The 27,076-nt window shown below is 44.2% G+C and overlaps 2 protein-coding genes and 1 non-coding gene across 9 annotated transcripts in view; 2 read left to right on the top strand and 1 right to left on the bottom strand.

The window, feature by feature from the left end:
- The window catches only part of NT5C3A (5'-nucleotidase, cytosolic IIIA), a 48,697-nt gene extending 43,006 nt beyond the window's left edge, over window positions 1-5,691 (top strand). For all 7 annotated transcript variants that reach the window (XM_001167622.8, XM_001167567.6, XM_054655531.2 and 4 more), the window contains 4 exons: window positions 101-190; window positions 2,227-2,389; window positions 3,947-4,147; window positions 4,987-5,691. In XM_001167622.8, the coding sequence (XP_001167622.2) occupies window positions 101-190; window positions 2,227-2,389; window positions 3,947-4,147; window positions 4,987-5,088 (556 nt within the window). In that variant the 3' untranslated portion in view covers window positions 5,089-5,691. The remainder of the gene's footprint in view (window positions 1-100; window positions 191-2,226; window positions 2,390-3,946; window positions 4,148-4,986) is intronic.
- A 7,225-nt stretch (window positions 5,692-12,916) lies between these two features.
- FKBP9 (FKBP prolyl isomerase 9) overlaps window positions 12,917-27,076 on the bottom strand; it is a 49,304-nt gene continuing 35,144 nt past the window's right edge. Inside the window, exons 7-10 of the mRNA XM_009452879.3 lie at window positions 23,168-23,354; window positions 19,608-19,753; window positions 17,009-17,172; window positions 12,917-14,666 (exon numbers count right to left, since the gene is read on the bottom strand). Of these exons, the coding sequence (XP_009451154.1) occupies window positions 14,490-14,666; window positions 17,009-17,172; window positions 19,608-19,753; window positions 23,168-23,354 (674 nt within the window). The 3' untranslated portion in view covers window positions 12,917-14,489. The remainder of the gene's footprint in view (window positions 14,667-17,008; window positions 17,173-19,607; window positions 19,754-23,167; window positions 23,355-27,076) is intronic.
- Window positions 17,806-17,908, top strand: LOC112209879 (U6 spliceosomal RNA). Its single transcript, XR_002944871.1, has one exon. It is a non-coding gene; the product is annotated as a U6 spliceosomal RNA (small nuclear RNA).

Below are 27,076 nucleotides of genomic sequence, written 5' to 3'. Positions count from 1 at the left end.
AGGAACAGATTTTCTCACATGGAAGAATGCTTTGTAATAAAGATAATAATTTTAGTTTGTCTTAATTGATAGTCTTTTTTCCTTTGGTCATAAACTCCAGGTATACTAAATCACATGGTTTGCTTGTTCAGCAAGCTTTACCAAAAGCTAAACTTAAAGAAATTGTGGCAGAATCTGACGTTATGCTCAAGTAAGTTTCTTGGGTGTTTTTTGCTGTTATTGTTCACAGACTTGAATTATTGCTATTTATGTAGTCAGTTGTACTTTTTAAAAATAAGATTGAATATTCCTTATATAACCATATCCAAAATATGCCACCTATCACAAAATACATAGTGGTAAGATAAGGAATTTAGAATGACATGTTAGATCTTGGTGTAGGTAGTAAGAGCCTTATGAGATTTAAATTCTAATTTGTATTTTGTTTCTCCAGATTAAAAATGTCAAGACTTAAAATTTTTGAACCAAAGCCATTTAAAAATTTTTTAGCAAAATACTTAGGAAAGACATATGAAAGGAATGTATAAATCAAGTTAAAAGGGATTTAAGTATACTTTTTTTTTTTTAAAAAAAAACAGGGTCTCTCTCTGTTGCCCAGGTTAGAGTGTAGTGACATAATCTCTTCCTCAGTTCAACCTCTGCCTCCTGGGCTCAAGCGATCCCCTTGCCTCAGCCTCTCAAGTAGCTGGGACTACAGTCATGCACCACCATGCCTGGCTAATTTTTGTATATTTTTGTAAAGATGGGATTTCACCATGTTGCCCAGACTGGTCTTGAACTCTTGAGCTCAAGCGATCCCAAAGTGCTGGGATTATATGTGTGAGCCACCAGGCCTGGCAGTATACTATGTCTAAATTTACATAAGCCTACTTTTTAAATTCTCGAACTTCTTTGAAAACTATTCCTAGGAAAGATTAGTATGTTTTAGTACATAATTATATATGTATGCATGAGTTATAAGATACAAGAGGCTTTTTTTTTTCTTTTTTTTTTTGAGACGGAGTCTCGCTCTGTCACCCAGGCTGGAGTGCAGTGGTGTAAGCTCCGCCTCCCAGGTTCACGCCATTCTCCTGCCTCAGTCTCCTGACTAGCCAGGACTTCAGGCGCCCGCCACCACGCCCGGCTAATTTTTTGTATTTTTAGTAGAGACGGGGTTTCACCGAGTTAGCCAGGATGGTCTCGATCTCCTGACCTTGTGATCTGCGCGTCTCCACCTCCCAAAGTGCTGGGGTTACAGGCGTGAGCCACTGCGCCCGGCCCAAGAGCCTGTTTAATACTGTTTATTACCTCGTAAAATTTTCAACTCATTAGGCAAATATGATGATGTTACTTTTTTATGATGATGTTATATTTTAAGGTGATTACTTCTAAAAAGGAAAGCAATAAATTGTCAGAAAAAGTGTGAGGACAGCTAGTAAGTGTTTCATTCCTTAGTAGGCAACATTAGCATTCTTTAACCTATGGCCCAGGAAGGGTAAAAAAGGGAAGAGGGCTTAAGATCTTAGTAAAGACACATGCCAGATGTCGAGAATACATCTAAGTTCCTGCCACTGTGCTTTTCTTTTCAATTTTATGGATTTTGATGAAACTGTAAGAATATCAAGTCATTCTTCATAATTTTAAAATCTGAAAATATTTTAATCATGTAAATGTATTTGTTGTTGGTCAATATATATCCATTAAGTTAGGCCAAGTTGATAGGCCCACTATGGGACTTCATCCTTCTCAGTGTTAATATATCCATATTTTAACCCCTAAGTGGGGTTTTCAAGGTGTAGCTTAACTATTGTTTTCTCTTTTTAAATTTCATTTTAGAGACAGGGTCTCGCCATGTTGCCCAGACTGGACTAGAACTCCTGGGCTCAAGCAATCCTCAAGCCTCAACCTCCCAAATAGCTGGGACTATAGGCATGCACTGCTATGCCTGCCTATTTCTTTTTAAATGGTATAAATTGTGAACTGTAGGTTTATATTCATATTCAGTGAAAGCTTAAAGACATCTAGTTTCTAGTATTAGAATTGATTAAAGGGAAAGTAAAGAGTTAACTGTTGTTTGAAAAACTTATAGTATTGTAGATATCAATAACAGCCCTCTTGGGCAGTATATTGAAATAAGAATATGAGTGAACCATAGAATTACTAGGAATATTTCACTTTTTTAGCTTCTAAGTAAAAAGGAACTATATCTTGCTCTTTAATAATCAGTTTGTTATCTCCATCTTACAGAGAAGGATATGAGAATTTCTTTGATAAGCTCCAACAACATAGCATCCCCGTGTTCATATTTTCGGCTGGAATCGGCGATGTACTAGAGGAAGTTATTCGTCAAGCTGGTGTTTATCATCCCAATGTCAAAGTTGTGTCCAATTTTATGGATTTTGATGAAACTGTAAGAATATCAAATCGTTCTTCATAATTTTAAAATCTGAAAATATTTTAATCATGTAAATTTATTTGTTGTTACTTAATATATATCCTATATCCAGAAATTAGGCCAAGCCGATAGGCCCACTGTGGGACTCCATCCTTCTCAGTGTTAATATATCCATATTTTAAAAACAATGTGCCGTTCTTAAACTTTCATTCCCCAAGCTATAGACTAATAATAAAAGTAGTAAAACTTCTTTTTTTTTTTTTTTGAGATGGAGTCTCACTCTGTTGCCCAGGCTGGAGTGCAGTAGCACAATCTCAGCGCATTGTAACCTCTGTCTCCTGGGTTCAAGCAATTCTTCTGCCTCAGCCTCTCGAGTAGCTGGGATTACAAGCGTCTGCCACCACACCCGGCTAATTTTTGTATTTTTGGTAGAGATAGGGTTTCACCATGTTGGCCAGGTTGGTCTCGAACTCCTGACCACAAGTGATCCTCCCACCTTGGCCTCCCAAAGTGCTGGGATTACAGGCATGAGCCACCACACATAGCCTAAAACTTCCTTTAAAATATTTTAATGCAGCAACTTTGAAGCCTTAACATTCATAGTTGGAAAAAGAAGTGAGTTAGAACTGACATTATTTGAATAAGGTTTTCTAATCAAGGCAGTATATTATGAAATACATAAAATAACATAAAATAGGATATTTTGGTTAGAAACAAAATAAAAACTGAAAATTGAATTTCGAACTCATTTTGTTTTACCTTTTTTTTTGAGAGGGAGTCTTGCTCTGTAGCCCAGGCTAGAGTTCAGTGGGGTGATCTTAGCTCACAGCAACCTCCAACTCCCGGGTTCAAGCAATTCTCCCTACCTCAGCCTCCCGAGTAGCTGGGATTACAGGTGCGTGCCACCACGCCCAGCTAATTTTTGTTTTCTTAATAGAGACAGGGTTTCACCATGTTGATCAGGATGGTCTGATCTCTTGACCTCATGATCTGCCCATCTCGGCCTCCCAAAGTGCTGGAATTACAGGCGTGAACCACTGTGCCCGGCGTTCTTTTTTTTTTTTTGAGACAGAGTCTCACTCTGTCACCCAGGCTGGAGTGCAGTGGTGCCATCTTGGCTCACTGCAACCTCCACCTCCTGGGTTCAGGCGATTCTCCTTCCTCAGCCTCCCGAGTATCTGGGACTACAGGTGTGTGCCACCAAACCTGGCAAATTTTTATATTTTAGTGAGGTGGGGTTGCACCATATTGGCCAGTCTGGTCTCGAACTCCTGACCTTGAGTGATCTGTCCTCCTTGGCCTCCCAAAGTGCTGGGATTACAGGTGTGAGCCACTGCGCCCGGCCTTTGTTTTACCATTTAAAATAGTATCTAAAAAATCATTTACTTCTCCGAGCCCTTCTTAGCTATGGTGAATGTGATGGACTTAAGTGCTTTGAGATCTCTAGTATCAAAGATGCATTTACAAATATGATGAAATAATGGTGACATCAATTAAGAGCTCCAAAATATGAAAATCCAACAAATAGAATTTTTAAAGCCTGTTAGTTCAAAAGATTTATATTTTTCATAGGGGGTGCTCAAAGGATTTAAAGGAGAACTAATTCATGTATTTAACAAACATGATGGTGCCTTGAGGAATACAGAATATTTCAATCAACTGAAAGACAATAGTAACATAATTCTTCTGGGAGACTCCCAAGGAGACTTAAGAATGGCAGATGGAGTGGCCAATGTTGAGCACATTCTGAAAATTGGATATCTAAATGATAGAGTAAGTATACAAATCTGTAATTTTTTTCGAAGAAAATATTAGGATGAAACTTGATAGGCAATTGTTGCCATAGTCACCTGAGAAAGTAGTTATTTTAGAGACTTTTTTTTTTTTGAGACGAGCCTCTGTTACCGAGGCTAGAGTGTAGTGATGCAATCACATCTCACTGCAGCCTCGACCTTCCCGGTTCAAGCAATGCTCCCACCTCAGCCCCTCAGGTAGCTGGAACTACAGGCGCACACCACTACACCTGGCTGATTTTTAAATTTTTTTTAGAGATGAATTCTCCCTGTGTTGCCCAAGCTGGTCTCAAACTCCTGGGCTGAAGTGATTCTCCAGGCCTCTCAAAGTGCTTGGGATAACAGGCGTGAGCCACTATGCCCAGCCAAAACATATTGTGATCATGCATTTTGATTGTTCTTTATTCTGGTGATGTTTAAAAAGGAGTTGAGATGCATGCTATAGGTACTGGGAAAAGGGAGGATGTGTATTCTGTAGGAGGCCTCTGTGTCTTCTGCCCACTAGATGCTGGATAGCAGTCTCCTGCCATGAGACTCAAAAATGTCCCTAGACATTACTAAATGTTCCGTGGACAAAATCACCCCATTTGAAAGCCACTGGACTGGAGAGAGAGCATTTTGGGGAGAAAAGCTACCATGTGGAAAAATGTCTGTCAGTGGGTCTTAAGGATTTGAAAATATTTCTTCATTTCAAAGATTTTTTGAAAGTGAATTTAATTTATTGCATTTTGCCCAAGAGATCTAACAACGAGATTCATACTGAAATTATTTGTTTCTTTGCCCTGCATGTTAATTTTCTTTTGTTCATCTCTTGATTAGGTGGATGAGCTTTTAGAAAAGTACATGGACTCTTATGATATTGTTTTAGTACAAGATGAATCATTAGAAGTAGCCAACTCTATTTTACAGAAGATTCTATAAACAAGCATTCTCCAAGAAGACCTCTCTCCTGTGGGTGCAATTGAACTGTTCATCCGTTCATCTTGCTGAGAGACTTATTTATAATATATCCTTGCTCTCGAAGTGTTCCCTTTGTATAACTGAAGTATTTTCAGACATGGTGAATGCATTGACTGGAAGCTCCTTTTCTCCACCTCTCTCAACACACTCCTCACCGTATCTTTTAACCCATTTAAAAAAAAAATCTTAAAGCCAAAATTAGAAAAATAACTCCCTACTTTTCCAAAGTGAATTTTGTAGTTTAATGTTATCATGCAGCTTTTGAGGAGTCTTTTACACTGGGAAAGTTTGTAGAAATTTTAAAATAAGTTTTATGAAATGGTGAAATAATATGCATGATTTTAAGTATTGCCATTTTTGTAATTTGGGTTATTATGCTGATGGTATCATCATCTCTTGAAATTGTGTTAGGTTTGGTTATTTTGTCTGGGGAAAAAATATTTACTGGAAAAGACTAGCAGTTAGTGTTGGAAAAACCTGGTGGTGTTTACAACGTTGCTAATCATTACAAAACATTCTATATTGAAGCACTGATAATAAATATGAAATGCAAAACCTTTTTAATTCTATGGTCAAAACTATCTTTACTGAGTCAACAAATATTTATTGAGCACCTACCATGGTTTTTTGTTTTCTTCTTGTTTCTTTCTCTCCGTCTGCCTATCTTTTGTGATATATAAATTCTAAAGTCCTTGTCATAGTGGCTATTTAGATTGAATATTTTCAAAAATTATTTAAGTCTAAAGATATTTCAGGGAAAATTTTGTCTGCCCTTCAGAAAATACTGAGACCTCTGAAAATTATTTTCTCCCATTTAAAACATCAGTAAAAGGTACAAGTCTGCAAGTTTCAGAACGCGAGACAGGAAGCAGTGGAGCTGGGTCTCGTGGTGACTGAATCTGAGCAGCACTGCGACATTAGGAGCCAGCATCTCTCTCTACAGTCCAGCTACCCACTCCACATCTCTGGCTCTGCCTCATCATTCATCTTCAGGATTTAGACCTGCCATTGTGATAAATTTGACCGTGATTCTTACCCTTAATTCCAGATCCTATGAACACCTAATTGGTTTGCTTATATAAGCACCTGAGCTATGATACACACAAAGCATGATCTGATTCATTCTGGCCATCCAGTGTGAGCAGCAGTCTCTAGTTCAGTCCGATGTGGCTGGAAGGCAAGGTCACATGTTAGAAAACTTTTTTGTCCGGGGAATGCCCATCCTTATCCTCCCCCACCACTCCTCCTTTTCATCATCATAAGCAATGAAGCAGGCCAGGCACGGAGGCTCACACCTGTAATCCCAGCACGTTGGGAGGCCAAGGCGAGTGGATCGCTTGAGCCTAGGAGTTTGAGACCAGCCTGGGCAACATAGGGAGACCCCAGTCTCTACAAAAAATTAGCCAGGCATGGTGATGCACCTGTAGTCCCAGCTACACAGGAGGCTGAGGTGGGAGGATCACCTGAGCCTGGGGAGGTTGAGGCTGCAGTGAGCTGTGATTGCACCACTGCACTCCAGGCTGGTCAACAGAGCAAGAACTTATCTCAAAAAAGCATAAAAATAATGAGGCCAGGTGCAGTGGCTCACATCTGTAATCCCAGCATTTTGGGAGGCCAAGGCAGAGTTCAAGACCAGCCTCGGCAACATGGCAGGACTCAGTCTCTACTAAAAATACAAAAAATTAGCCAGGCATGATGGTGCGCACCTGTGGTTCCAGCTACTCAGGAGGCTAAGGTAGGAGAATTGCTAGAGCCCGGGGGGGCCAATGCTTGCAGTGAGCTGAGATCATGCCCCTGTACTCCAGCCTGGGTGACAGAGCAAGACCTCATCTCAATAAATAAACAATGAAACAAAAATGCAATGGCAAAAGGCAGACTAGACCCTGCCTAAGTGTTTCTAAAATCAAACTGAAAATAACTTCTTGCATTAAAGCAGATGGCATGGCATGGGAGTATCAGAATTACCTGCAGGACTTTTGCACATAGAAAAAACAGTTGGGAATCTGATTCAATGATAGCTCTTTACCCGTGTATTGCAATCAGAGCTTATATTGGCTGTTTCCCAAAGGTGTTTATAATATGCTTCCATGAATAAGTATATTGCATGCTGTAAATCTAAAGAACACTGAAGTCATGATCTACATTCTGGTCATGGCTCAGCCCCTTACTAAGAGTACAGGTTCAGTCACCTCCCTATATAGTGAATGCCATAAGAACATGCACTCTCTAAGGCCTCTTCTAACCAATTCCATAAATTGAGTCTCATGCTTCTTCCGTGATATGTTTATTAACCTATCACATCTCACTGCCACCTGCTGCTACTGAAATTTAAAATATTGGTATTTGAGTTCAGTTTTCAGACCAGTTTAGTATAGCCATTAAGAGTGACCAGGACAAATTATTGAGCCTGTGTCCCAGTTTGCTCATCTATTAAGTGAAGATGGTGATATAGCTTCTAGATTCATAAGTAGATATGCTCATCTTTTATGTATGCATCTGAAATTTATGTATGCATTTAAAACAGTCCAAGTATTCAATGTTGTTAGGTAGAATCCGTCCACAAATGTATAAGCTGTTATATCCCCCAGTACAATGTTTGGTTGAATCAATGAAATGGAATGATCTTTTGCAGCCCCAGCAAATACTGGTAGTGTATGGTAACTACCATATTCTCCAAAGAGCCTAGCATTAGCCAGTGGTTTTATTCAACTTTAAATTTTACTTTATGAAATAAAGTAATTTTGAGGGCTAGAGCTAACAATTTTGACAAAACTGGAAAAAAATGAAAACAACCATCACTAATACTAGCTCATTCCGGAGTGATTTCACGAGAAATCTACCTTCCATGGTCTATTTAATAGTCACCCAAATTTTGGTAGATGACCGAAGGTCTGTTTAACCGGCCTTCAGGTTCAGTTTTCTCTTTGATATACCCTAGGGAGAATCAGCAAGGAAAAGATCAATGTAATCTTGAATAACTTATCCTGAAACTTCTCCAGAGTTACCCAGAGAGTCAACAGTCATGCTGCTTTTTGTACTTAGTCTGGTGTTTCAGTACCAGTTTAACACATAAAAAGTGATCAAGGTGCAAGGGACACGGCTTTGAAATAGTCAGACCTGGATCTGAATCTGTGATTCTGTCATCTGCAATAAGTTTCTAACTTCTCCAAGCCTTAGTTTTTTATCTGTAAAGGGGAATATTAACTAGAGATGAGGATTAAATGAAAAGTCACTTACTCAACAAGTCTCTGTGTTGTGCTGAGTTCTAGGGAAACAGTAGTTAAATCAGGGCTGGATGCGGTAGCTCATGCCTGTAAAATCCCAGCACTTTGGGAGGCCGAGGCGGGCAGATCACGTGAGGTCGGGGGTTCGAGACCAGCCTGACCAACATGGAGAAACCCCATCTCTACTAAAAATACAAAAATTAGCTGGGTGTGGTGGTGTGCGCCTGTAATCCCAGCTACTTGGGAGACTGAGGCAGGAGAATCGCTTGCACCTGGGAGGTGGAGGTTGCAGTGAGCTGAGATTGTGCCATTGCACTCCAGCCTGGGCAACAAGAGTGAAACTGTCCCCTCTGCCCAAAAAAAAAAAAAAAAAAAAATCAGTCATGCTTCCTGCCCTCCTGTAGCTTCCATTCCTAGTGGATCAAACAGGAGGAAAGAGTAGCAATTATGAATATGGTAAATGCTATGAAGAAAACACAAATGACCTACTTTATTTTATTTATTTATTTATTTTTTATTTTTTTGAGATGGAGTCTCACTCTGTCACCCAGGCTGGAGTGCAATGGCGTGATCTTGGCTCACTGCAAGCTCCGCCTCCTGGGTTCACGCCATTCTCCTGCCTCAGCCTCCCGAGTAGCTGGGACTACAGGCGCCTGCCACCACGCCCGGCTAATTTTTTGTATTTTTAGTAGAGACGGGGTGTTAGCCAGGATGGTCTCGATCTTCTGACCTCATGATCTGCCCACCTCGGCCTCCCGAAGTGCTGGGATTACAGGCGTGAGCCACCACACCCAGCCAACAGAGATCTATTTTAGATATGGTAGTCAGAGGAAGCTCTTCTCAGGTGATATTTAAGCCAAAGTCTGAAGGATAAGGACCTAGCCATGTGAGGATTTGAGGTAGAAGCATTCCCAGGAGAGGGAACAGGGTGTGCGAAGGTCCCAAGTGAGAAAGTTTTAGGGCATTTGAAGAACTGAGAACTGGTTTAACAGTATTATGAACAAAGGGAAGAATGGCATCAGGCGTTGAACGGGAAGTAGGTGGGTGCCAGATCATGAAGGGCTTTATAAATCATAAGAACTTTGGTTTTTCTCTCCTTGCAAAGGAGGGGCAGGATCACTGCTGCCACGTGGGGCAGGGACTAGTGAGGGCAGATAAACCCAAGCACACCAGTTTGGGGGCTATTACAGCAGTTCCAGCTAGAAATAATGGTCGGTTTTGGGGGCTGGGGCTGTGGAACTGGAAAGAAGTGGGTCATTTCCAGGAGTAGCTTAGAGACAGAATTGACAAAACTTGCTGTTGGCTTAAATATGTAAAGATGAGATGAGAGAGCAGGGGGTTGCTGATGTCTGCTTTGGACACATGGGTGCCAGGGAAGATGGAGAGGAATAGGCTTGGTGGTGTTGGCAAGGGAGTGGGAACAGACATGCTGTTTTGGACATACAAAGTTTGACGTGCCTGTGAGACATACAAGAGAAGATACCAAATAGACAGACTAGAGCTCAAAGGAGAAATCTGAGCAGGAACTATAAATGTGGGTGTTGTCTGCATTTAAATGAGATTTAAATATGGCCAGTGTACGCTGGAAGAAATTGCCCTACCAATCAGAATTTCCAACATTAAGCATGGAAACCACACACAAACTCTTAATAAGCATAAATATTTTATATCTGCATCTAGCAACAAATAATCAGGAATATTATTTTGTTTTTGAGATGCGGGGTCTCCCTCTGCCCAGGCTAGAGTGCAGCAGCACTATTGGGGCTTACTGCAGCCTCAACCTCCCAGGCTCAAGTGACCCACCTCAGCCTCCCGAGCAGAACACAGGTGTGCACCACCATGCCTGGCTACTTTTTGAAACTTTTTGTAGAGATAAGCTGTGTTGCCCAGGATTGTCTGAAACTCCTGGGCTCAAGCAATCCTCCCACCTTGGCCTCCCAAAGTGCTGGGATTACAGCATGATCTACTGTAGGGATTACAGGCATGAGCTACTGCACCCAGCCCAGCATTCTTATTAAGTAAAAACTCCAGATCCCTGAGAGAGTGAAGGGAAAAAGTCTTCAAAAAAAGCAACTTTGTCCCTGGAAACCTGAGATAGTAAAGTAACAGATGGGGGCAGGGACCACTGTTTATGTATAGTCTTGCAGTTAAACCTATTTCCCTGCCAAAATGAATTTTTTTCCTATCTTTTAAGTATTTGGACAAAATTATAAAGTCATAAATAATCAGAGATCAAAACTCACTGGTTTTAACAAAAGGTGCATACTGCTTACATGTGCAGGCGGCCTAGTTGTGTCAAACATACTCAGATGTCATGTTCATGTTCTATTAGACTCTCATCCCACAGTAGGTATCAATGACCCAGTTCATATGTAGGGTCAAAATCTGTATAGATCCTGAGTTAGATAGTCACAATATAGTACCTATCAATAAATGTTCCTGTCAGAAGGTCCAGAGGCTGGCCAGGCACAGTGACTCACCTGTAATCCCAAAACTTTGGGAGACAGAGGTGGGAGGATCACTGGAGGCCAAGAGTTCAAGAGACTACCCTGGGCAACATAGTGAGATCCCATCTCGGCAAAAAACATTAAAAATATCTGGGCGTGGTGGCACCTGCCTGTGGTCGCAGCTACTCAGGAGGCTGAGATGGGAGGATTGCTTGAGCCCAGGAGGTCAAGGCTGCAGTGAGCTGTGATCACACAATTGTACTCCAGCCTGGGTGACAAACCTTGTCTCAAAAAAAGAAAAAAAAAGTGCTGTCCAGGTGAGAACTGATTTAGAAAACAAAAACAAAAATTGCTGTGTGGCATCTCTACCCTGTACTTGGCACCTTATTTAGTATTTACAGCCTTGTTGGCAGAACTATAGCCCATAACCATAATGTAAATAGAAGCAAGTGTTGCAGCCATAGCATAAAGTGGGGCCAGCTAAGCAGCTTCCCCTTGCAGACAGATAAACGCGCCTGATCACTGAATGCTCTCCTCGGCAACGGGAAGAATGGAAGTGCCTAGGCAGAATTCAGCAGGCCAAAGCTTCTCTCCATTCCTGAAGTTCTAAGGTCCATGTCCTTTTTTTCTTTAGAGTCAGGGTTTCGCTCTGTTGTGCAGGCTGGAGAGCAGCGGTGCAATCACAAATCACTGCAGCCTTAATTTCCCGGGCTCAAGCAATCCTCCCTCCTCAGCCTCCCAAGTAGCTGGGACTACAGGCACATGCCACCATGCCCAGCTAATTTTTAAAATTTTTTTAGAGATGGGGTCTTGCTATATTACCCAGGCTGATCTCAAATTCCTGGCCTCCCAAAATGCTGGGATTACAGGCATGAACCACTGCCCCTGGCCAAGAAATTTATTTCTGATTCAGCCCGTCTGTCTCCACCATCACAGAAAACAGCCAGTGAAGAAATTCAAATAGGCAAATAAAAATCTGCGGTACAGGATAAGCACAAGGTTTTTCTTTTCATAAGGCGGGTAAGGCTAATGAAGTCAAATGCATTCCAAAGCCCAATTCAACTTAGCAAGAAGCAAAAAAAAAGATTTTTTTTTTTGAGACATAGTCTTGCTCTGTCGCCCAGGCTGGAGTGCAGTGGTGCCATCTCGGCTTACTGCAGCCTCCGCCTCCTGGGTTCAAGCAATTTTCCTGCCTCAGCCTCCTGAGCAGCTGGGATTACAGGCGCTGATCACCATGCCCAGCTAATTTTTTTTTTGTATTTTTAGTATAGAAGAGTTTTCACCATGTTGGCCAGGCTGGTCTTGAACTCCTGAACCTCAAATGATCCACCCACCTCAGCCTCCCAAAGTGCTGGGATTACAGACATGAGCCACTGCACATGGCCAACATTTGCTTTTTAACAGCAACTGTATGTATATATAATACATATATTTTATGTATATTAATATATATTAAAATAATTGCTTTTAAATATATAATTGCACTACACACACACACAGTTTCTCTATACATGTGCCAGTAATTCTCCATTTGCTCCCACCCACCCCATCCCTACCTCAGATTCATTCTCCACCTTTCTCTGCACTCAAGAGGCTGACCTCTGAGAACTCCAGTCTCTGAGCTCCTCTTACCCTCTGGCTTCCAACATGGTTCCACTAATGGGAGCCAGTGGCAGGCATCAGAGAATGGGGGCACAGAGGGGATGGGGCATTTGTCCCTCGCTCTGCTGCAGTGTCAGCTGCACTGTCAGATGCAGCTGGCTGCATCCCTCTGTTAGGTCTCCAGGTAGCCCTTCCTGTGCTGCTCCCACTGCCTCCTCTTGAGCTCTCAGGCCCTGGTGGTAGCAGCCTCCTGCGGTGGCCAACACTGCTGTCACTGGCACTCAACAGCCTCAGTTCCCCCAGCCTCGCCCACACCCCTCTAAACAGTCCTTTCCTTAGCTTCTCTTCAGGAGTCCCAGAGGAGGGCCAGGACCCTGACTGACACTCCCTATAAGTAGAGTGCGCTCCCTCAGTAAATGCAGTGAAGTCCTGCTGTTTTCATCAAGGAGATTCTGACTGCACGGTGCATTCTTATAGGTCTTCAGCCTTCCAATAAAACATCAGAAAACCAGATAATACAATTCAACATTTTATATCAGAAAAGATCAGCTTTCCAACATTTATTCCATGGAATGAGTGCACAGCATTTTCATGAACTACCTCAGGGCTACATCAGTACAAAATAGTTTAAATTAGTAAAATAAAGTAGTTTCAAAGGGAAATCATTGACAACTTCAGGATAAGTGCCACCACCATTTGGGAACAGAGGATAGAAGGTAGCCATGTGGTTATTCCATGATGCAGGAATCAGGTCGGCAGGTGGACTGTCATTGCTGTCTTGCGGCAGCTGGCCTCTGCCTTCAGGGTACCACCGTCTCCAGGACACAAATGGGCAGCAGAAAAATGTCACCTTGTTGATGCTCAGCAGCTCATCTATTGGGACAAAACTTCCATCTCGGCCAAGGGAAATACTCTGTTGAGTGACCAGCGGGGCCCAGCCCCCAGCCCTATTTATCTCATCAATATGGTTCAGGGAAGATAAAAAAGAGTGTTCTATGGGATAGAAAGGTGGGAATAAGAAAAAACTAAGTGGCTGGGCATGGTGATTCACGCCTGTAATCCCAACACTTTGGGAGGCCGAGGTGGGCGGATCACGAGGTCGAGATTGAGACCATCCTGGCCAACACGGTGAAACCCCATCTCTACTAAAAATACAAAAATTAGCCGGGCGTGGTGGTGCACACCTGTAGTCCCAGCTACTCAGGAGGCTGAGAGGAGAATCGCTTGAATACGGGAGGCGGAGGCTGCAGTGAGCCGAGACAGTGCTGCAGTGAGCCAAGATGGCACCACTGCACTCCAGCCTGGCGACAAAGGGAGACTCTGCCTCCAAAAAAAAAAAAAAAAAAAAAAGGAAGGAAAAGCTAAGCAGATGACTTATGTGGCAAATGAGGAATCAAATTCTCTATTTGTGGTCTGAGATGCCTTTTCCTGGCCCAGTTTTCTGTCCAAAAGGCTCTTTTAACCTCCAAGTTATACACTATTAATGGTAGGCCCATAGTGGGGCGGGGTGTGATGAGCTGGAAAAGCATGATGTGTGTGTGCGTGTGCGGGGGTGGGGCCATCATCGGAATTTGCACAGGCTGCTGGGAAGAGCCATGGCTGTCTGCTGGGAACTCTGCTGGGGCAAGCAAGCCCTTTGACTCTCCTGCCCATCTCAAGAATATTTCTAAAATGTTTTAACCAGCAAGTTAAAAAAAAATTTAACCCTCTTTATATAGATACCCTGGACACTTTTTCTTATGGTTCCTCCAAGATGATTATAACTTCCGTCTGACACTATATATTCCTTTAATAACAAAATTTCCCAGAAGGCTCACAAATCATGGTTGGCAGTGCAGCCTTTTCAATACTGGACACATCCCATGCTAAGGTCCTCTGCACAGATTTTGTTTACTATCACTGGCGATCAGCCTAAACTTCTCACCCCGTCTATCAACCCACCCCGATGTGTACACCAGGTACTATGTGACCCACCTACTACTGGCTAATGATGCAACTTCTGAAAGACCCTTGCACCCTCACTGCACGTTCTGCCACACAGGTGGCTTGGTGTCACGTACTCCCTGGCACCATCTGCTTCATGCCAGGTTTAGAGTTCATCGTGTTTGGCTTCCTGGTCTTTGAGTTTAAATTCCTCGGCTGTGACCTTCCCATCTCCATTCCGGTCCTGGTTGGTGAACATATTCTTCACAATCAGCTCAGCATCAAAGCCAGGAGCGAGTTTCCCTTTGCCAGATGCCACCTGGGCGTGAATGTACTCTGAGAACTGGAAAAGAAGGGGACAGGAAAGACCATGAGTTCAGCCGCCATGAACGCCAGGCCTGGGGCCAGAAACAGAGCAGTCTGGGGGTGACAGGGCTGGAACTTGAGTCTGGGCTACCAACACAGACAAGATCTTTTTGGCAGCTATATGACCTATGATCTGTGTTTTGTTTTGTTTTTTTCTCTAAATGCAGGTGAAAAACCCTTGTACTAAATGACTCCAAGAGCCCTTATTATTCAGGTAGCCAATACCCAGCAGCCGTCAGAGCTATCCCTTCTCCCATCTTGGTTCCCCACCAAAGGCTGACCCCCAAGACCACCCAAGACTGTAAGAACATTCTTGGATGCAGGCATTCATTCATATGATCAAAACATATGGTCTACTATGTGCTGAGCACACTGTTCTAGATCTTGAAATACATCAATACACAAACAAACACCCTGTCCCTGTGATGCTTGCATTCTAGTGGAAACAGACAATTAGACATGAACATAAAAATAGGTAAATTACACATTTAAGTTACAAAGTGAAATGCTCCAGAAAAAAATCAAAAAGCGGAGCTCAGTAAGGAAGGGAGAAAGGGACGAAGTGTTGAATTCAGTGGTCAGGATAAAACTTTAAGAAGAAGGGAAGATTTGTGCAAAGTCTTGAAAGATGAGAAGGAAAGGGCCGAACAAGTTATCTGGGGTAGATGTCTCCTGAGCAGAGAGGGCAGCCGGTGCCAGGGCTCAAGGTGGACGCATGCCTGGGTGGTCACAGACAGCACTGGGGGCGGGTGTGGCCGGGTAAAATGGGCAGAGGGAGACAGCTGGCAAAGAGGTTACAGTGAGCAGAAAGTGCAGGGTCTTCACAGGCCACTGTGAGGCCCTGTAGACAGGGGCCTCTGCAGGTCTGACCCAGCTTCTGTGTGAGAACGGCCACTGTGAGGGCAGAAGGAATTTCATGAACACCACTGCTGTGTGTGACCCGGGAAAGAGATGACAGGCCCCGGGCTAAGATGCTACAGGGTGGGGGTGGTAAGAAGTGTCAGGTTCTGCGTGTGCTCTCAAGGTAGAGCTGGAATGATTTCCTGAGGACCATTACGGCCTACGAGAGAAAGAGAGGAGTCAGAGATCACCAAGTGCTCTCGCCTGAGCCACTGGAGGCCAGTGATGCCACTGACTGCGACGGCAAAGGCTTTGGGTAAAGCAGGCCCCAAGCAGGGTGTGCGGGTGGATAGCAGGGGTTCCGTAAATGAGGACATCAAGCAGGCAGCTGAACACATGAGTGTGAAGTGGAGAGAGAAGACTGGACTGGAGCTACAAATCCAGACACCATCAGGATATGGACCCGATAAGATCACCAAGTGAGTGACTTAAAGACAGAGAAAAGAACAAAGGTCAAGACTTAGCCCGGGGTACTCCAACATGAAGCGATCAGGGACAAGAGGCCTGAGAGGGACGTACCAGGGAGGTAGAAGGAACACCATGAAGTGTGGTGTCCTGGAAGCCAGAGAAAGATGCATCCTGTAGGGGAATCAGCTGTGTTGAAGTTAAGAGGAGCGTGAGAGCTGACCACAGGATTCCGCGATACGGAAGACATTGGCCACCCTGGCAAGGTCAGGCTCAGAGGCATAGAGGGACAAATGCCAGAAAGGAGTGGGTTTAGGAGAGAATGGGAGGAGAGGAATTGGAGGCAGAAAGGACACACAATTCTTTTGAAGTTTTTGCTGTAAAGGAAGGAAAGCAATGAAAGAAACAGACACATCCAGGGAAGGGAAAATAATAGCACATTGGTATGCAAATGAGAAAGATCCAGAAGTGCCGATGATGTGGAAAAGAGAGGAAAAGGCTGGAGGATGTGCTTCAATAGCGGATGTGGAAGAGGCAGGGAGCTGGAATTCCCCAGGGGTGGGGCAGAACAGATGGTTCTATTGCCCAGCTTCACAAAGAGGAGTGTGGTCCTGGCTCAAACAACTGAGTAGCTGTGTGACCTTGGACAAGTCATTTACCTTCTCTGTGCAGTTCCTTCTAAAAAACAGCTGCTGTGAGGGCCAAATCAGAGAATACACTCAGCACATACAGGCAGGCGTTGAGCACCCAGTAGCGAGAACTAAATGCAGACTGTGTGCCCGGAATCAAGCCCTACACCTCTTAGGGAATCGGTTTCTTCAGAGAGGAATGGTGAGCTTCCATCGAGAGGGTGTGTGTAAAAGCGCTTGGCACACAAGTGTGCTGGTCATCTCACAAGCCCTCCAGCCAGCTGGCCTCACCCTTAGAAGGCCTCACCTTCAGAACCGGCCCCACGGCCTCACCAGGCTCCCTGAGCTCTTCGGTCCCACCTTCCTACAGAGGCCAGTTAGTTACCTCTTCCAGGAGGACTTCTCCGTTGCCATCCTTGTCAATTTCTTCAAAGAGGTTGGGTGACACCTCACCATTCCATATGAACATGTACCCCTCAGGAAGGCCAGCCACCAGCTCCAGCAGCTCAATGTCAAACACTAATACGGCACTGCCGGGCACTTCTCCATCTGTCCAGGTGACAGGAGCGGGAGGCGGTGTCAGCCGGCAGGCAGCAGTCAAGCCCAACAACCAGCACCCACCCCAACCTCCAGCAGCCTCACTCAGGGTGGGACTTCTGACCAAAGCAAGAAAGCGGAGCAGAGGCTAGTCACTTTGTCACTGTAGGCAGTGGCCCGTTAATGACTCACGAAATCAGTTTAGAGGGTGGTGACCAGCGTTTAGTTATTTTTTAAATTAAGGAATAGAATAGAGGCCAGGCATGGTGGCTCATGCCTATAATTCCAGCACTTTGGGAGGCCGACTCGGGCGGATCACTTGAGATTAGGAGTTCAAGACCAGCCTCGCCAACATGGTGAAACTCCATCTCTACGAAAAATACAAAAATTAGCTGCTGTGGTGGTGGGCACCTGTAGTCCCAGCTACTCGGGAAGCTGAGGCATGAGAATTGTTTGAACCAGGGAGGCAAACATTGCAGTGAGCCGAGATCACGCCATTGCACTTCAGCCTGGGTGACTGAGTGAGATTCCATCTCAAAAAAAAAAAAAAAAAAAAACGGAACAGAATACTTTGTACCTGTAGAAAAGATAGGTATTGTGTCATGAAACTTGAGTTTAAATTTTATATATAAAACTAAAAGTAATGCTCACTTTAGCAACACACACTAAAATTGGAACCATACTGAGAAGAATAGCATGACCTCCGTGCAAACAGGACAAGCAAATTTGTGATGTGTTGATTAAAAAGAAAGAAATAAATGTGTATATGTGTAACTTTTATGTTTATGTAGAATACAGATTGGGAAATAAAATGTATTTCTTACTGTGTGTCTTGTGGAAAAAAGTTTGAAAGCTGCTTGTAGAGACTACAATACAATGGTAAAACTTTTAAGTAAATCTAACAGCAGAACTTTTAGAATCTGAACAATATGCCTGAAGATGATGATCCAAGATTTGACTGTAAGCACAAATTCAAGAATAGTGTAAACAGTATAGGCCCAAAGAAGTTATCTAAGTATGGAATATATAAACGTAATGTGTATTATTCCAAATTATTATATTTTATCTAGATTATATGTTATATATAATATGCTATGTATTATAATTATTAATAATATATCACAGAAAAAGTCTTAAAGAATATACAACAATTTTTTTTTTTTCTGAGATGGAGTCTTGCCCTGTCGCCAGGCTGCAGTACAGTGGCATGATCTCGGCTCACTGCAAGCTCCACCTCCCGGGTTCACAGGATTCTCCTGCCTCAGCCTCCCAAGTAGCTGGGATTATAGGTGCCCGCCACCATGCCCGGCTAATTTTTTGTACTTTTAGTAGAGACGGGGTTTCACCGTGTTAACCAGGATGGTCTCCATCCCCTGACCTCATGATCTGCCCACCTCGGCATCCCAAAGTGCTGGGATTACAGGCATGAGCCACCACACCCGGCCAGAATATACAACCATTTTTAAAGGGTTTCTTCTGGGATTGGTAGGAAGAACAATGTACTTTACAATTCTTTTATGGGGAAAAAATATCAATCCACAGTGCCTATCATTGTTACCAGTTAGCTCTTCCTATCTCCTCCATGTCCAGATATCAGCAGTGTGAAAACACTGAAAAGAAGGGGTTCCTGGGGCCAGGCACAGTGGCTCACACTGATAATCCCAGTGCTTTGGGAGGCCTAAGCAGGAGCATCGCTTGAGCCCAGGAGTTAAGACCAGCATGGGAAAGATAGCGAGACTCTGTCTCTAAAAAATAAAAAATCAGCCAGGCGAAGTGGTGCATGCCTGTAGTCCCAGCTACTTGGGAGACTGAGGTGGGAAGATTGCTTGAGCCCAGGAGTTCAAGGCTGCAGTTAGCCATGATGGTGCCACTGCACTCCAGCCTGGGTGACAGAGTGAGACCCTGTCTCTGAAAAAAAAAAAGTTATTGAATCCCCATGCGGAGGACACATTGTGGCTGAAATGATGGAGTAAAACATAACCACTGTGAGGATGAGGTAAAGCCAGTATTTCCAGAACTTGCAACTAATCTCTCCCAAAGGAAACTGTCTGGGACAGCCTACAGGCTCAGAAGTGAAAAGCAACGGCCTACAGCATTCCACCTGTCCCAGGAAACAGTTCCAGAAGGACGTGCTCAGTCTGACCCCAGAGAAACCTCCCGGACAGCTCCCCTGGGGACACCTCCCACACACGGGTCTGAAGATCCAAGATTTATTTCACTCAAACTGGTTCTTTCTCAAGAGGGTAATGGAGCATTGACGTGGCTCACTGAATTCACAGGGGTCTCCAAACAAAAATACTAAATAATTTTTTAAAAATAGAAACCACACACTCTTTGGGTATTACATGTAAGAAGTATGCTGTGATTCTAACTATGGCACCCCAAAAAGCACAAAATTCAGATAGTAAGCGGGCCCCCAACATCCTTGAATAGCGTTGCTTACTCACCCACGCCAGCTTCCCCATAGCCCAGGTGAGGCGGAATGATCACTGTCCGTTTCTCGCCAACGCACATCTCTCTGAGACCCATGTCCATCCCCAACACAACTTGCCCAGATCCCAGAACAATATTGTAAGTTTTGCCTAAATTCCACCTAAAATGAAACAGAAGAGCCTCGTGTTAGGTCACCAACCCATTGGCGCTGACAGTGTTCCTATGAGAAGAACACATCACTCCTAGGATATTTCTACCAAAGAAATGCAAATCCCTATCTAATCATGAGGAAACATCAGACAAAAACAAATTGGGGCACATGCTGAAAAATGTCTGGCTGTCATCTTCAAAACTGTCAAGGCCATGAAAATCCAGGCAAGACTGTGGAAGTTCCAGAGTGGAGAAGCATAGTGGAATGGAGTCCTTTTTGCTTGAGCCCAGGAGGTGGAGGATGCAGTGAGCCAAGATCGTGCCCCTGCACTCCAGCCTGGGAGACAGAGTGAGACCCTGTCTCAAAAACAAAAACAAAACAAAAAACCCTGGCTTTTGGATTCAGCAAGACCTGAGATGGATTCCTGGTTCTGCCACTTAATTTGACCCTGAGAAATGTAATCTCTCAGTTACTTTATCTATGAAACGGAGACAACAAATATAGCTATCTCACAGGGACGTTTTAAATCGCAAATAACATGTTATGCTTGGCACAGTGGAGAGGAAGTACAAAGGGCTCAATAAATGTTTGGCCTTGAGGTGTAAAGTGTTTATGTCTGTAACAGTCTAAGACTTAAAAAAAAAAAAAAAAAAAAAAAAAGACCACCAAGAGTTTAATTATCCTTGATGGCCATGGGCCTCAGGAAGCCAGTTAAAAAAAAGTTTGCTCTATCACTTCGGTCACTACTAAAAATAAATCTACTCCAAAATCTATGCCATTCCTATCACTTCCTAAAGGCAAACAGTGTTTATGTTCTTTACTCCAAGGAGAAAAGCCCCCTGACCCCCCTTGATGCCCATGAGCACTGGGGACAACATGGACGGGTGCCCCTTTGGGTCATATCCTCTTCTCAGGCTTCCCGACCTCCCCTGGGCCCAGGGCAGCTGCTTCTTTCCCTCCTCCAGCTGATTACCAGCAAACCAAGACAGGGTTTGTGTTTTCCCACCTGGGAGGAACCCAAAACAAAGCCAACTCAGGGATGGCTTTGGGGAGGGAGCCAACTCCCACTGCCTGCCTTTCTCTGGGGCTACTCCAGTTGCAAAGTCTTATGACAGAATATTCCAGAACTCAGTCATCCAGGAACGCATGTTTCTTCTTCCTCCTTGAGGCCAGTTTAAACACGCACGCATAAGAAAATCCTCCAAGCAAACAATTTGTTGTCATGTGTCATCTCTGAACACACCACTCATTCTTTTTCCTCGGGTCCTGTGATTTTCTTTCTTTCTCTCTTGGGCAGTGTTTCTCTCAAACACGTTCCTCACTCCCCCTGCATGCTTCCTGGCCCCATCCACCGCCAGCCGCAGCTTCCTGCCTGCTTCACCCTCCCCGGCTCACTCCCACTCCTCTCCTCCCTTCTAGGCAGCAGCTGCTGCCTTAGTCCTGATGAATGGGGCCCAGCCCACACGGGGCTTTAGCTGGGACCAGATAGGCAGGTGCTGGCCAAGCTTTCCATTAGCCCAGTATTCTGAAGCTCACACCAGGAAGACACCAGCAGGGACGCCAGCCGCTACTCTTCTGCTGCAGATTTACATGTAATACAGAGGCTCTCAGAGTACAAAATGCACTTCCTGATAAGGAGCTCTGGCTCATGTGGCTCCTGAGTGGAGTCCTCCAAACATAAGCAGGAGGCAGGGAGACTGACTCCCCCCCCCCGCCCCGCCCCACGTGAGAAGCAGATCCTGGAGCCTCCGAGAAGGAATTCCTTTGTTCATTCCCCACACCCACTTCCCCTTTCCTCTGCCTCAGGATCAGCGGACAGGAATATGAACATCAGCAGGAGCAGTGACAGCAGCCACGGACCTTACAGACCCTTCTAACCTCATGGACCATTTTCACTCTTAGGAGCTCACTTGATCCACAAAAGCACTACAAGCCATGCCCCTTCCCTGCTGCCCTGCCTCCCGCTAGCTTCCAATAGTCAGTGGTTGGGATTTCTTTGCAAGGTCTGTTGTAAGCCAGGTCCCTGTACATCTGGGCCCTGGAAGCCTAGCACATATTTTACTGATTCTAAAATGCATATTTTTTCACAGTTTAACCTTTCTATAATTAGGATACATTTTATGACTGACAGTATGTCATCAGTTAGCGTTTTTACTTGGTCAGAGATACATGAAATGTTTCCATCACGCTCTTTAGAGTTGATGAAATACATTAAATGCATTAGCATACAGGATCCCATACAGAGAGGGAGAGCTCTGAAGAGTATATCCATAGGGTCTTTTCTTTTTCTTTCTTTTTGGAGACAGAGTCTCACTCTGTTGCTCAGGCTGCAGTGCAGCAGCGCTATCTCGGCTCACTACAACCTCTATCTCCCAGATTCAAGCGATTCTCCTGCCTCAGCCTCATGAGTAGCTGGGATTACATTTGCCCGCCACTATGCCCGGCTAATTTTTGTATTTTTAGTAGAGATGGGGTTTCACCAAGTTGGCCAGGATGGTCTTGATCTCTTGACCTCATGATCTGCCCACCTTGGCCTGCCAAAGTGCTAGGATTACAGGCATGAGCCGCCGCACCCAGCCTCTGTGCATCAATTTTTAAAGAAAGCAGTTCGGCTGGGCATGACGGCTCAAACCTGTAACTCCAGCACTTTGGGAGGCCAAGAGGGGAGGATCATTTGAGGTCAGGAGTTCGAGACCAGCCTGGGCAACATAGTGAGGCCCCCCATCTCTAAAAAAATTCTAAACATTAGCCTGGGTCAGGTGCAGTGACTCACACCTGTAATCCTACCACTTTGGGAAACTGAGGCAGGAGAATCACCTGAACCCAGGAGTTTGAGACCAGCCAGGGCAACATGGCAAAACCTTCTCTCTGCTAAAAAGTAAACAAAATTAGCCAAGTATAGTGGTGCATGCCTGCAATCCCAGCTACTTGGGAGGCTGAGGCGGGAGGATCACTTGAACCTGGAAGGCAGAGGTTGCAGTGAGCCGAGATAGCACCACTGCACTCCAGCCTGGGTGAAAGAGTGAGACTTTGTCAAAAAAAAAAAAAAGAAAGGAAGGAAGGAAGGAAAAAAAGAGAGAAAGAAAGAGAAAGAAAGGAAAGAAGAGGAAGGGAGGGAGGGAGGGAGCAAGGAAGGAAGGAAGGAAGGAAGGAAGGAAGGAAGGAAAGATAGCAGTTATATGATGAGATCTGCTTTTCAGAAAGACAATTTCATGGGGTGAAAAATGACCTGGAGCAGGGCAAGACCATTAATAGGAAACTCTTAACACAATGCACCTGAGCAGTGATGCAGCCACGAGCTATGCAGTGGGGCAGCATGGAGATAAAAGCTCTCAACCAGCATCTACCCAAGAGAGGAGGATGGTGGGAGCACGCAACTGTCACCCTCCTGGCTCACTCCCACAACATTCTGGTTGCCCTTACGTGGAGTCCAGCAGGGTCCCATCCAGAAGTGAGGCATTGTAGTGATATTTGAGGTAATCTCCCTTCTTACTCAGCACTGAGCAGTCGGGGGGTTTGTAGTGGGAGGTGATGCTGATGGAGTCCGAAGGGTTGTGGAAGTCGATCACATGGATGTCAAACACCAGCACAGCCGAGCCGGGGATATTCCCTAAAGGACAGACACGGGGAATGAATGAATGACCCCTGAAGGCTGCAGCACATGGGCCTCCCCAGTGTCACCAGGTATGTCCTCAAGGCCCTCCAAGTGAGGAAAACGGGCACCCAGATACAGAACCCTAGGAGGACTCCAAGACTGACGCTGAAAGGGCTGTTAGATGTAACCTCATCCTCATTTTACACGTGGATAAACGGAGGCACAGATTTGCCCTGGGTCTCACAGCCTGTAATGAGCACAGTTTGGACTAAAATTCAAGACTATGGACTATTGCCCCATGGAATTGTTGAGCCTGAAAATGAGTGGCTAAGTTGATCACAGATGAGGAAACTCAAACCCAGCCAAATTAATACTTGCCCCTCGCCCACTGGAAGTAAGAGGTGGGGTGAGAAAATCAGCCGTAGAGTGAAATCACTCCAATGTCCTACCACTGCTCAAGAAAAACATAACATAAACTTCATAAAGAAAAAGACACCTCTCCCCCAAAATTGGCCCCTTATGATCATACACCTAACAGTCACAAGGTGCTTTTAGAATACACCCTATTTGTTCTATACTGAATTATTTATTAACTTTTCCATAATTTCCACTTTTGAAGACAGTAGCTCACATCTGAATAATGTTTTAGAGTTTGCCAAAGTATTTTTCACCTACATTTTCCCTTTAAATCCCTGCAGCAACCTTATGGGGTAGGCATGGCCATAACCCCAGGAATTTAACGACAGCTTCCCAGGGGCGTGGGGGACACTTAAACATATGCATCAGTTGTAATACATCCCCCAGCCCAAATCATTTCAGAGAAGTTTAAATGTAAAATATTTTAAAATCATGTTACCTAGAGTCAACGACATATTTTATTATCATCAGCATTTTACATATAAAAAAACCAACTCAGGTTAGGTATGGTGGTGGCTCATGCCTATAATCTCAACTCTGGGAGGCCGAGGTGGGAGGATCACTTGAGGCCAGGGGTTTGAGACCAGCCTAGGCAACACAGCCAAATGTCTCTACAAAAAAATTAGCTGGGCGTGGTGGTGAGCATTTGTAGTCCCAGATACTCGGGAGGTTGAGGCAGGAGGATTGCTTGAGGCCAGGAGGTCAAGGCTACAGTGAGTTAGGATTGCACCACTGTACTCTAGCGTGGGCAACAGAGTGAGACTCCGTCCTCAAAAAAGAAAGAAAGAAAGAAATGAAAAATTCAGACATGATATTACTTATTCAAGAGAATAACACAGCTAATGACAAAATTCAGATAGAGATACACAAACTCCAACAGTCCCTCCTTACCTCCTGTCCCCACATGTACTTTTCTGTGTCTGCTTCTTGATTGGTCTCTCTCCTATCTCTAATAGAAACACACTCACGCTCATATTTAATAGGCGTTTATTGAGTACCAGGCATTCTTCTAAATTAAACATGTATTGTTTAATTCTCATTAAAATCTTGAGAAAATGGAGGTACAAATTTTGGGGCTGGCCAAAGTTAAAGGTAATAATTTGAGAAGCATGTGCTTTAATAGCAGAACACAGGTGCCTGCTACTCACTCAAAACAGGGGCTGCTGGTGTGGGTGGAGTGGGGTGCAGGCTCCTTCCCACAGGAACCAGGAAGTACAGCCTGCCATTGGCCAGAAGGCTGCTCAAAGCCAGGCCACGGATGGCTCTGTGTGGGAAGCTAACACACATGGACAGGGTGGGTGTCTGCAGAGGCAGATCTATGGTTTCTCAACCTTGGCAACCTGTTAAAAATCACCTGGGAATGAACCCGAAAACATTATGCTAAGTGAAAGAAGCCAGACACAAAAGGCCACATACTGTAGGATTCCAGGGATATGGAAACGTCCGGCATAAGCAAATCCATACAGACAAGAAATAGATTACCTGTTGCCAGTGTGGGGGCAGTGGGTGGATGAGGACAGGGTACGGAGAGTGACTGTTAATGGTTATGGGTTACTTTTTGGAGTGATGAAACTGTGCTGGAATTAGGTAGAGGTAATTGTTATGTTACCTGGTTAATATACTAAAAACAACTAAATTGTAAACTTTAACATGATAATTTTTATGGTATGTGAATTATATTTCAAGAAAACATTAAATAAAAATATCTTTCTTGGGTATATATACAAAAGAATTGAAGCTGGAGATGTGAACAGATATTTGTACACTCATATTCACAGAAGCATTAAGCATTATTCACAATAGACAAAAAGTAGAAACAGCCTAGGTGTTCATCACCAGACGATCTGATCAACAAAATGTAGTATATACATCCAATGGAATATTCATTCAGCAATAAAAAGGAATGAAATTTATTAGCCAGAAAAGAGGAATTAATTTTTTTTTTTTGAGATGGAGTCTTGCTCTGTCATCCAGGCTGGAGTGCATTGGCGTGTTCTCAGCTCACTGCAACCTCCATCCCCCTGGTTCAAGCGATTTCCCTGCCTCAGCTGAGATTACAGACGCGTACCACCACACCTGGCTAATTTTTGTGTTTTTAGTAGAGACAGGGTTTCACCATGTTGGCCAGGCTGATCTTGAACTCCTGACCTCAGGTTATCTGCCTGCTTCAGCCTCCCAAAGTGCTGGGATTACAGGCGTGAGCCACCACGCCCAGCTTGAAATTTTGATAAATGCTAAAATACAAATAGACCTTGAAAACATTATGCTAAGTAAAATAAGACAGACACAGAAAGAGAAATATTGTATGATTCCACTCAAGTGAGGCACTTAGAATAGGCAAATTGGTAGAGACAGAAAGAAAGGTGGTTGCCAGAGGTTGATAGGAGGGAGGAATCGGGAGTTATTGTGTAATGGGTTTATGTTGGGGATGATGAAAGAGTTCTGAGTGTAGATGATAGTAATGGTTATACAACATTGTGAATATATTTGATGCCACTAAACTGTACACTTAAAATGGTTAACAAGGTAAAGATGTTAAGTATATTTTACCACAAATTTTAAAAACTTCTAACACTGAGCTAAGCAGTCACCAAATTTTGTCAATTCAAATATAATCTCCCCTCCAAGATGCATTCAGGTGCAGGGCCTTCTCCAGGGCAAAAGGGAATGCATCTGGAACCACCCACATCCCTGGGATCTGATGTCAGCAGTCAAATGAACTCAGCCTCTCAGGCCCCAAGGATTCCAGGCACAAGAATTCCAACCAGTGTAGAGGTCGATTCACACCCAGTCAAGGAACCATGTAGCATCAGGTGAGTATGTCAGCTTCTAGGAAGTTAACGTGAGTCAGTCTCCCAGGTGCCTGATAACCTCTGAGGCACACACATTATTGAGGGCGTCAACAAGGAAACACTCTCTGTGTGTGTAGGAAGTTTTGTTTGTGCTTCTTTCTGCTGAATCCCTAACACCGTGAGCAGGGCCTGGTCATGAAGAAACTCAATAAATCTTTGATGGATGGATAGATGGAGTTTCTCGGCCTGCAAAAATGAAGATCAGAGCCTTGAACCATAGACCCCACCTACCCCAGGCAGCACCAAGGCCTCGAACCTCTATCCCTCTATCTTGCTCTGACTTCCACAAAGCTATTTGTAGATTAAGTATAGAAATGAGTGCTGATCAGCAAACGGGCAGAAATAGTCCAACGTGGCTCCAACACCAACCTCCTCTCTGTATAAACCCTTAACCAATGCAGAAGTCATCATTCTGTTCTCACCATGAGGATGCCTCCCTCAGAAGAGATACAGATGAGAAAAACTTAA

This window comes from Pan troglodytes, chromosome 6 (assembly GCF_028858775.2).
Source record: "Pan troglodytes isolate AG18354 chromosome 6, NHGRI_mPanTro3-v2.0_pri, whole genome shotgun sequence".
NCBI classification, from domain to species: domain Eukaryota; kingdom Metazoa; phylum Chordata; class Mammalia; order Primates; family Hominidae; genus Pan; species Pan troglodytes.
Note: the sequence above shows the minus strand (reverse complement) of the source record. Positions and strands in the feature narration are given on the sequence as shown.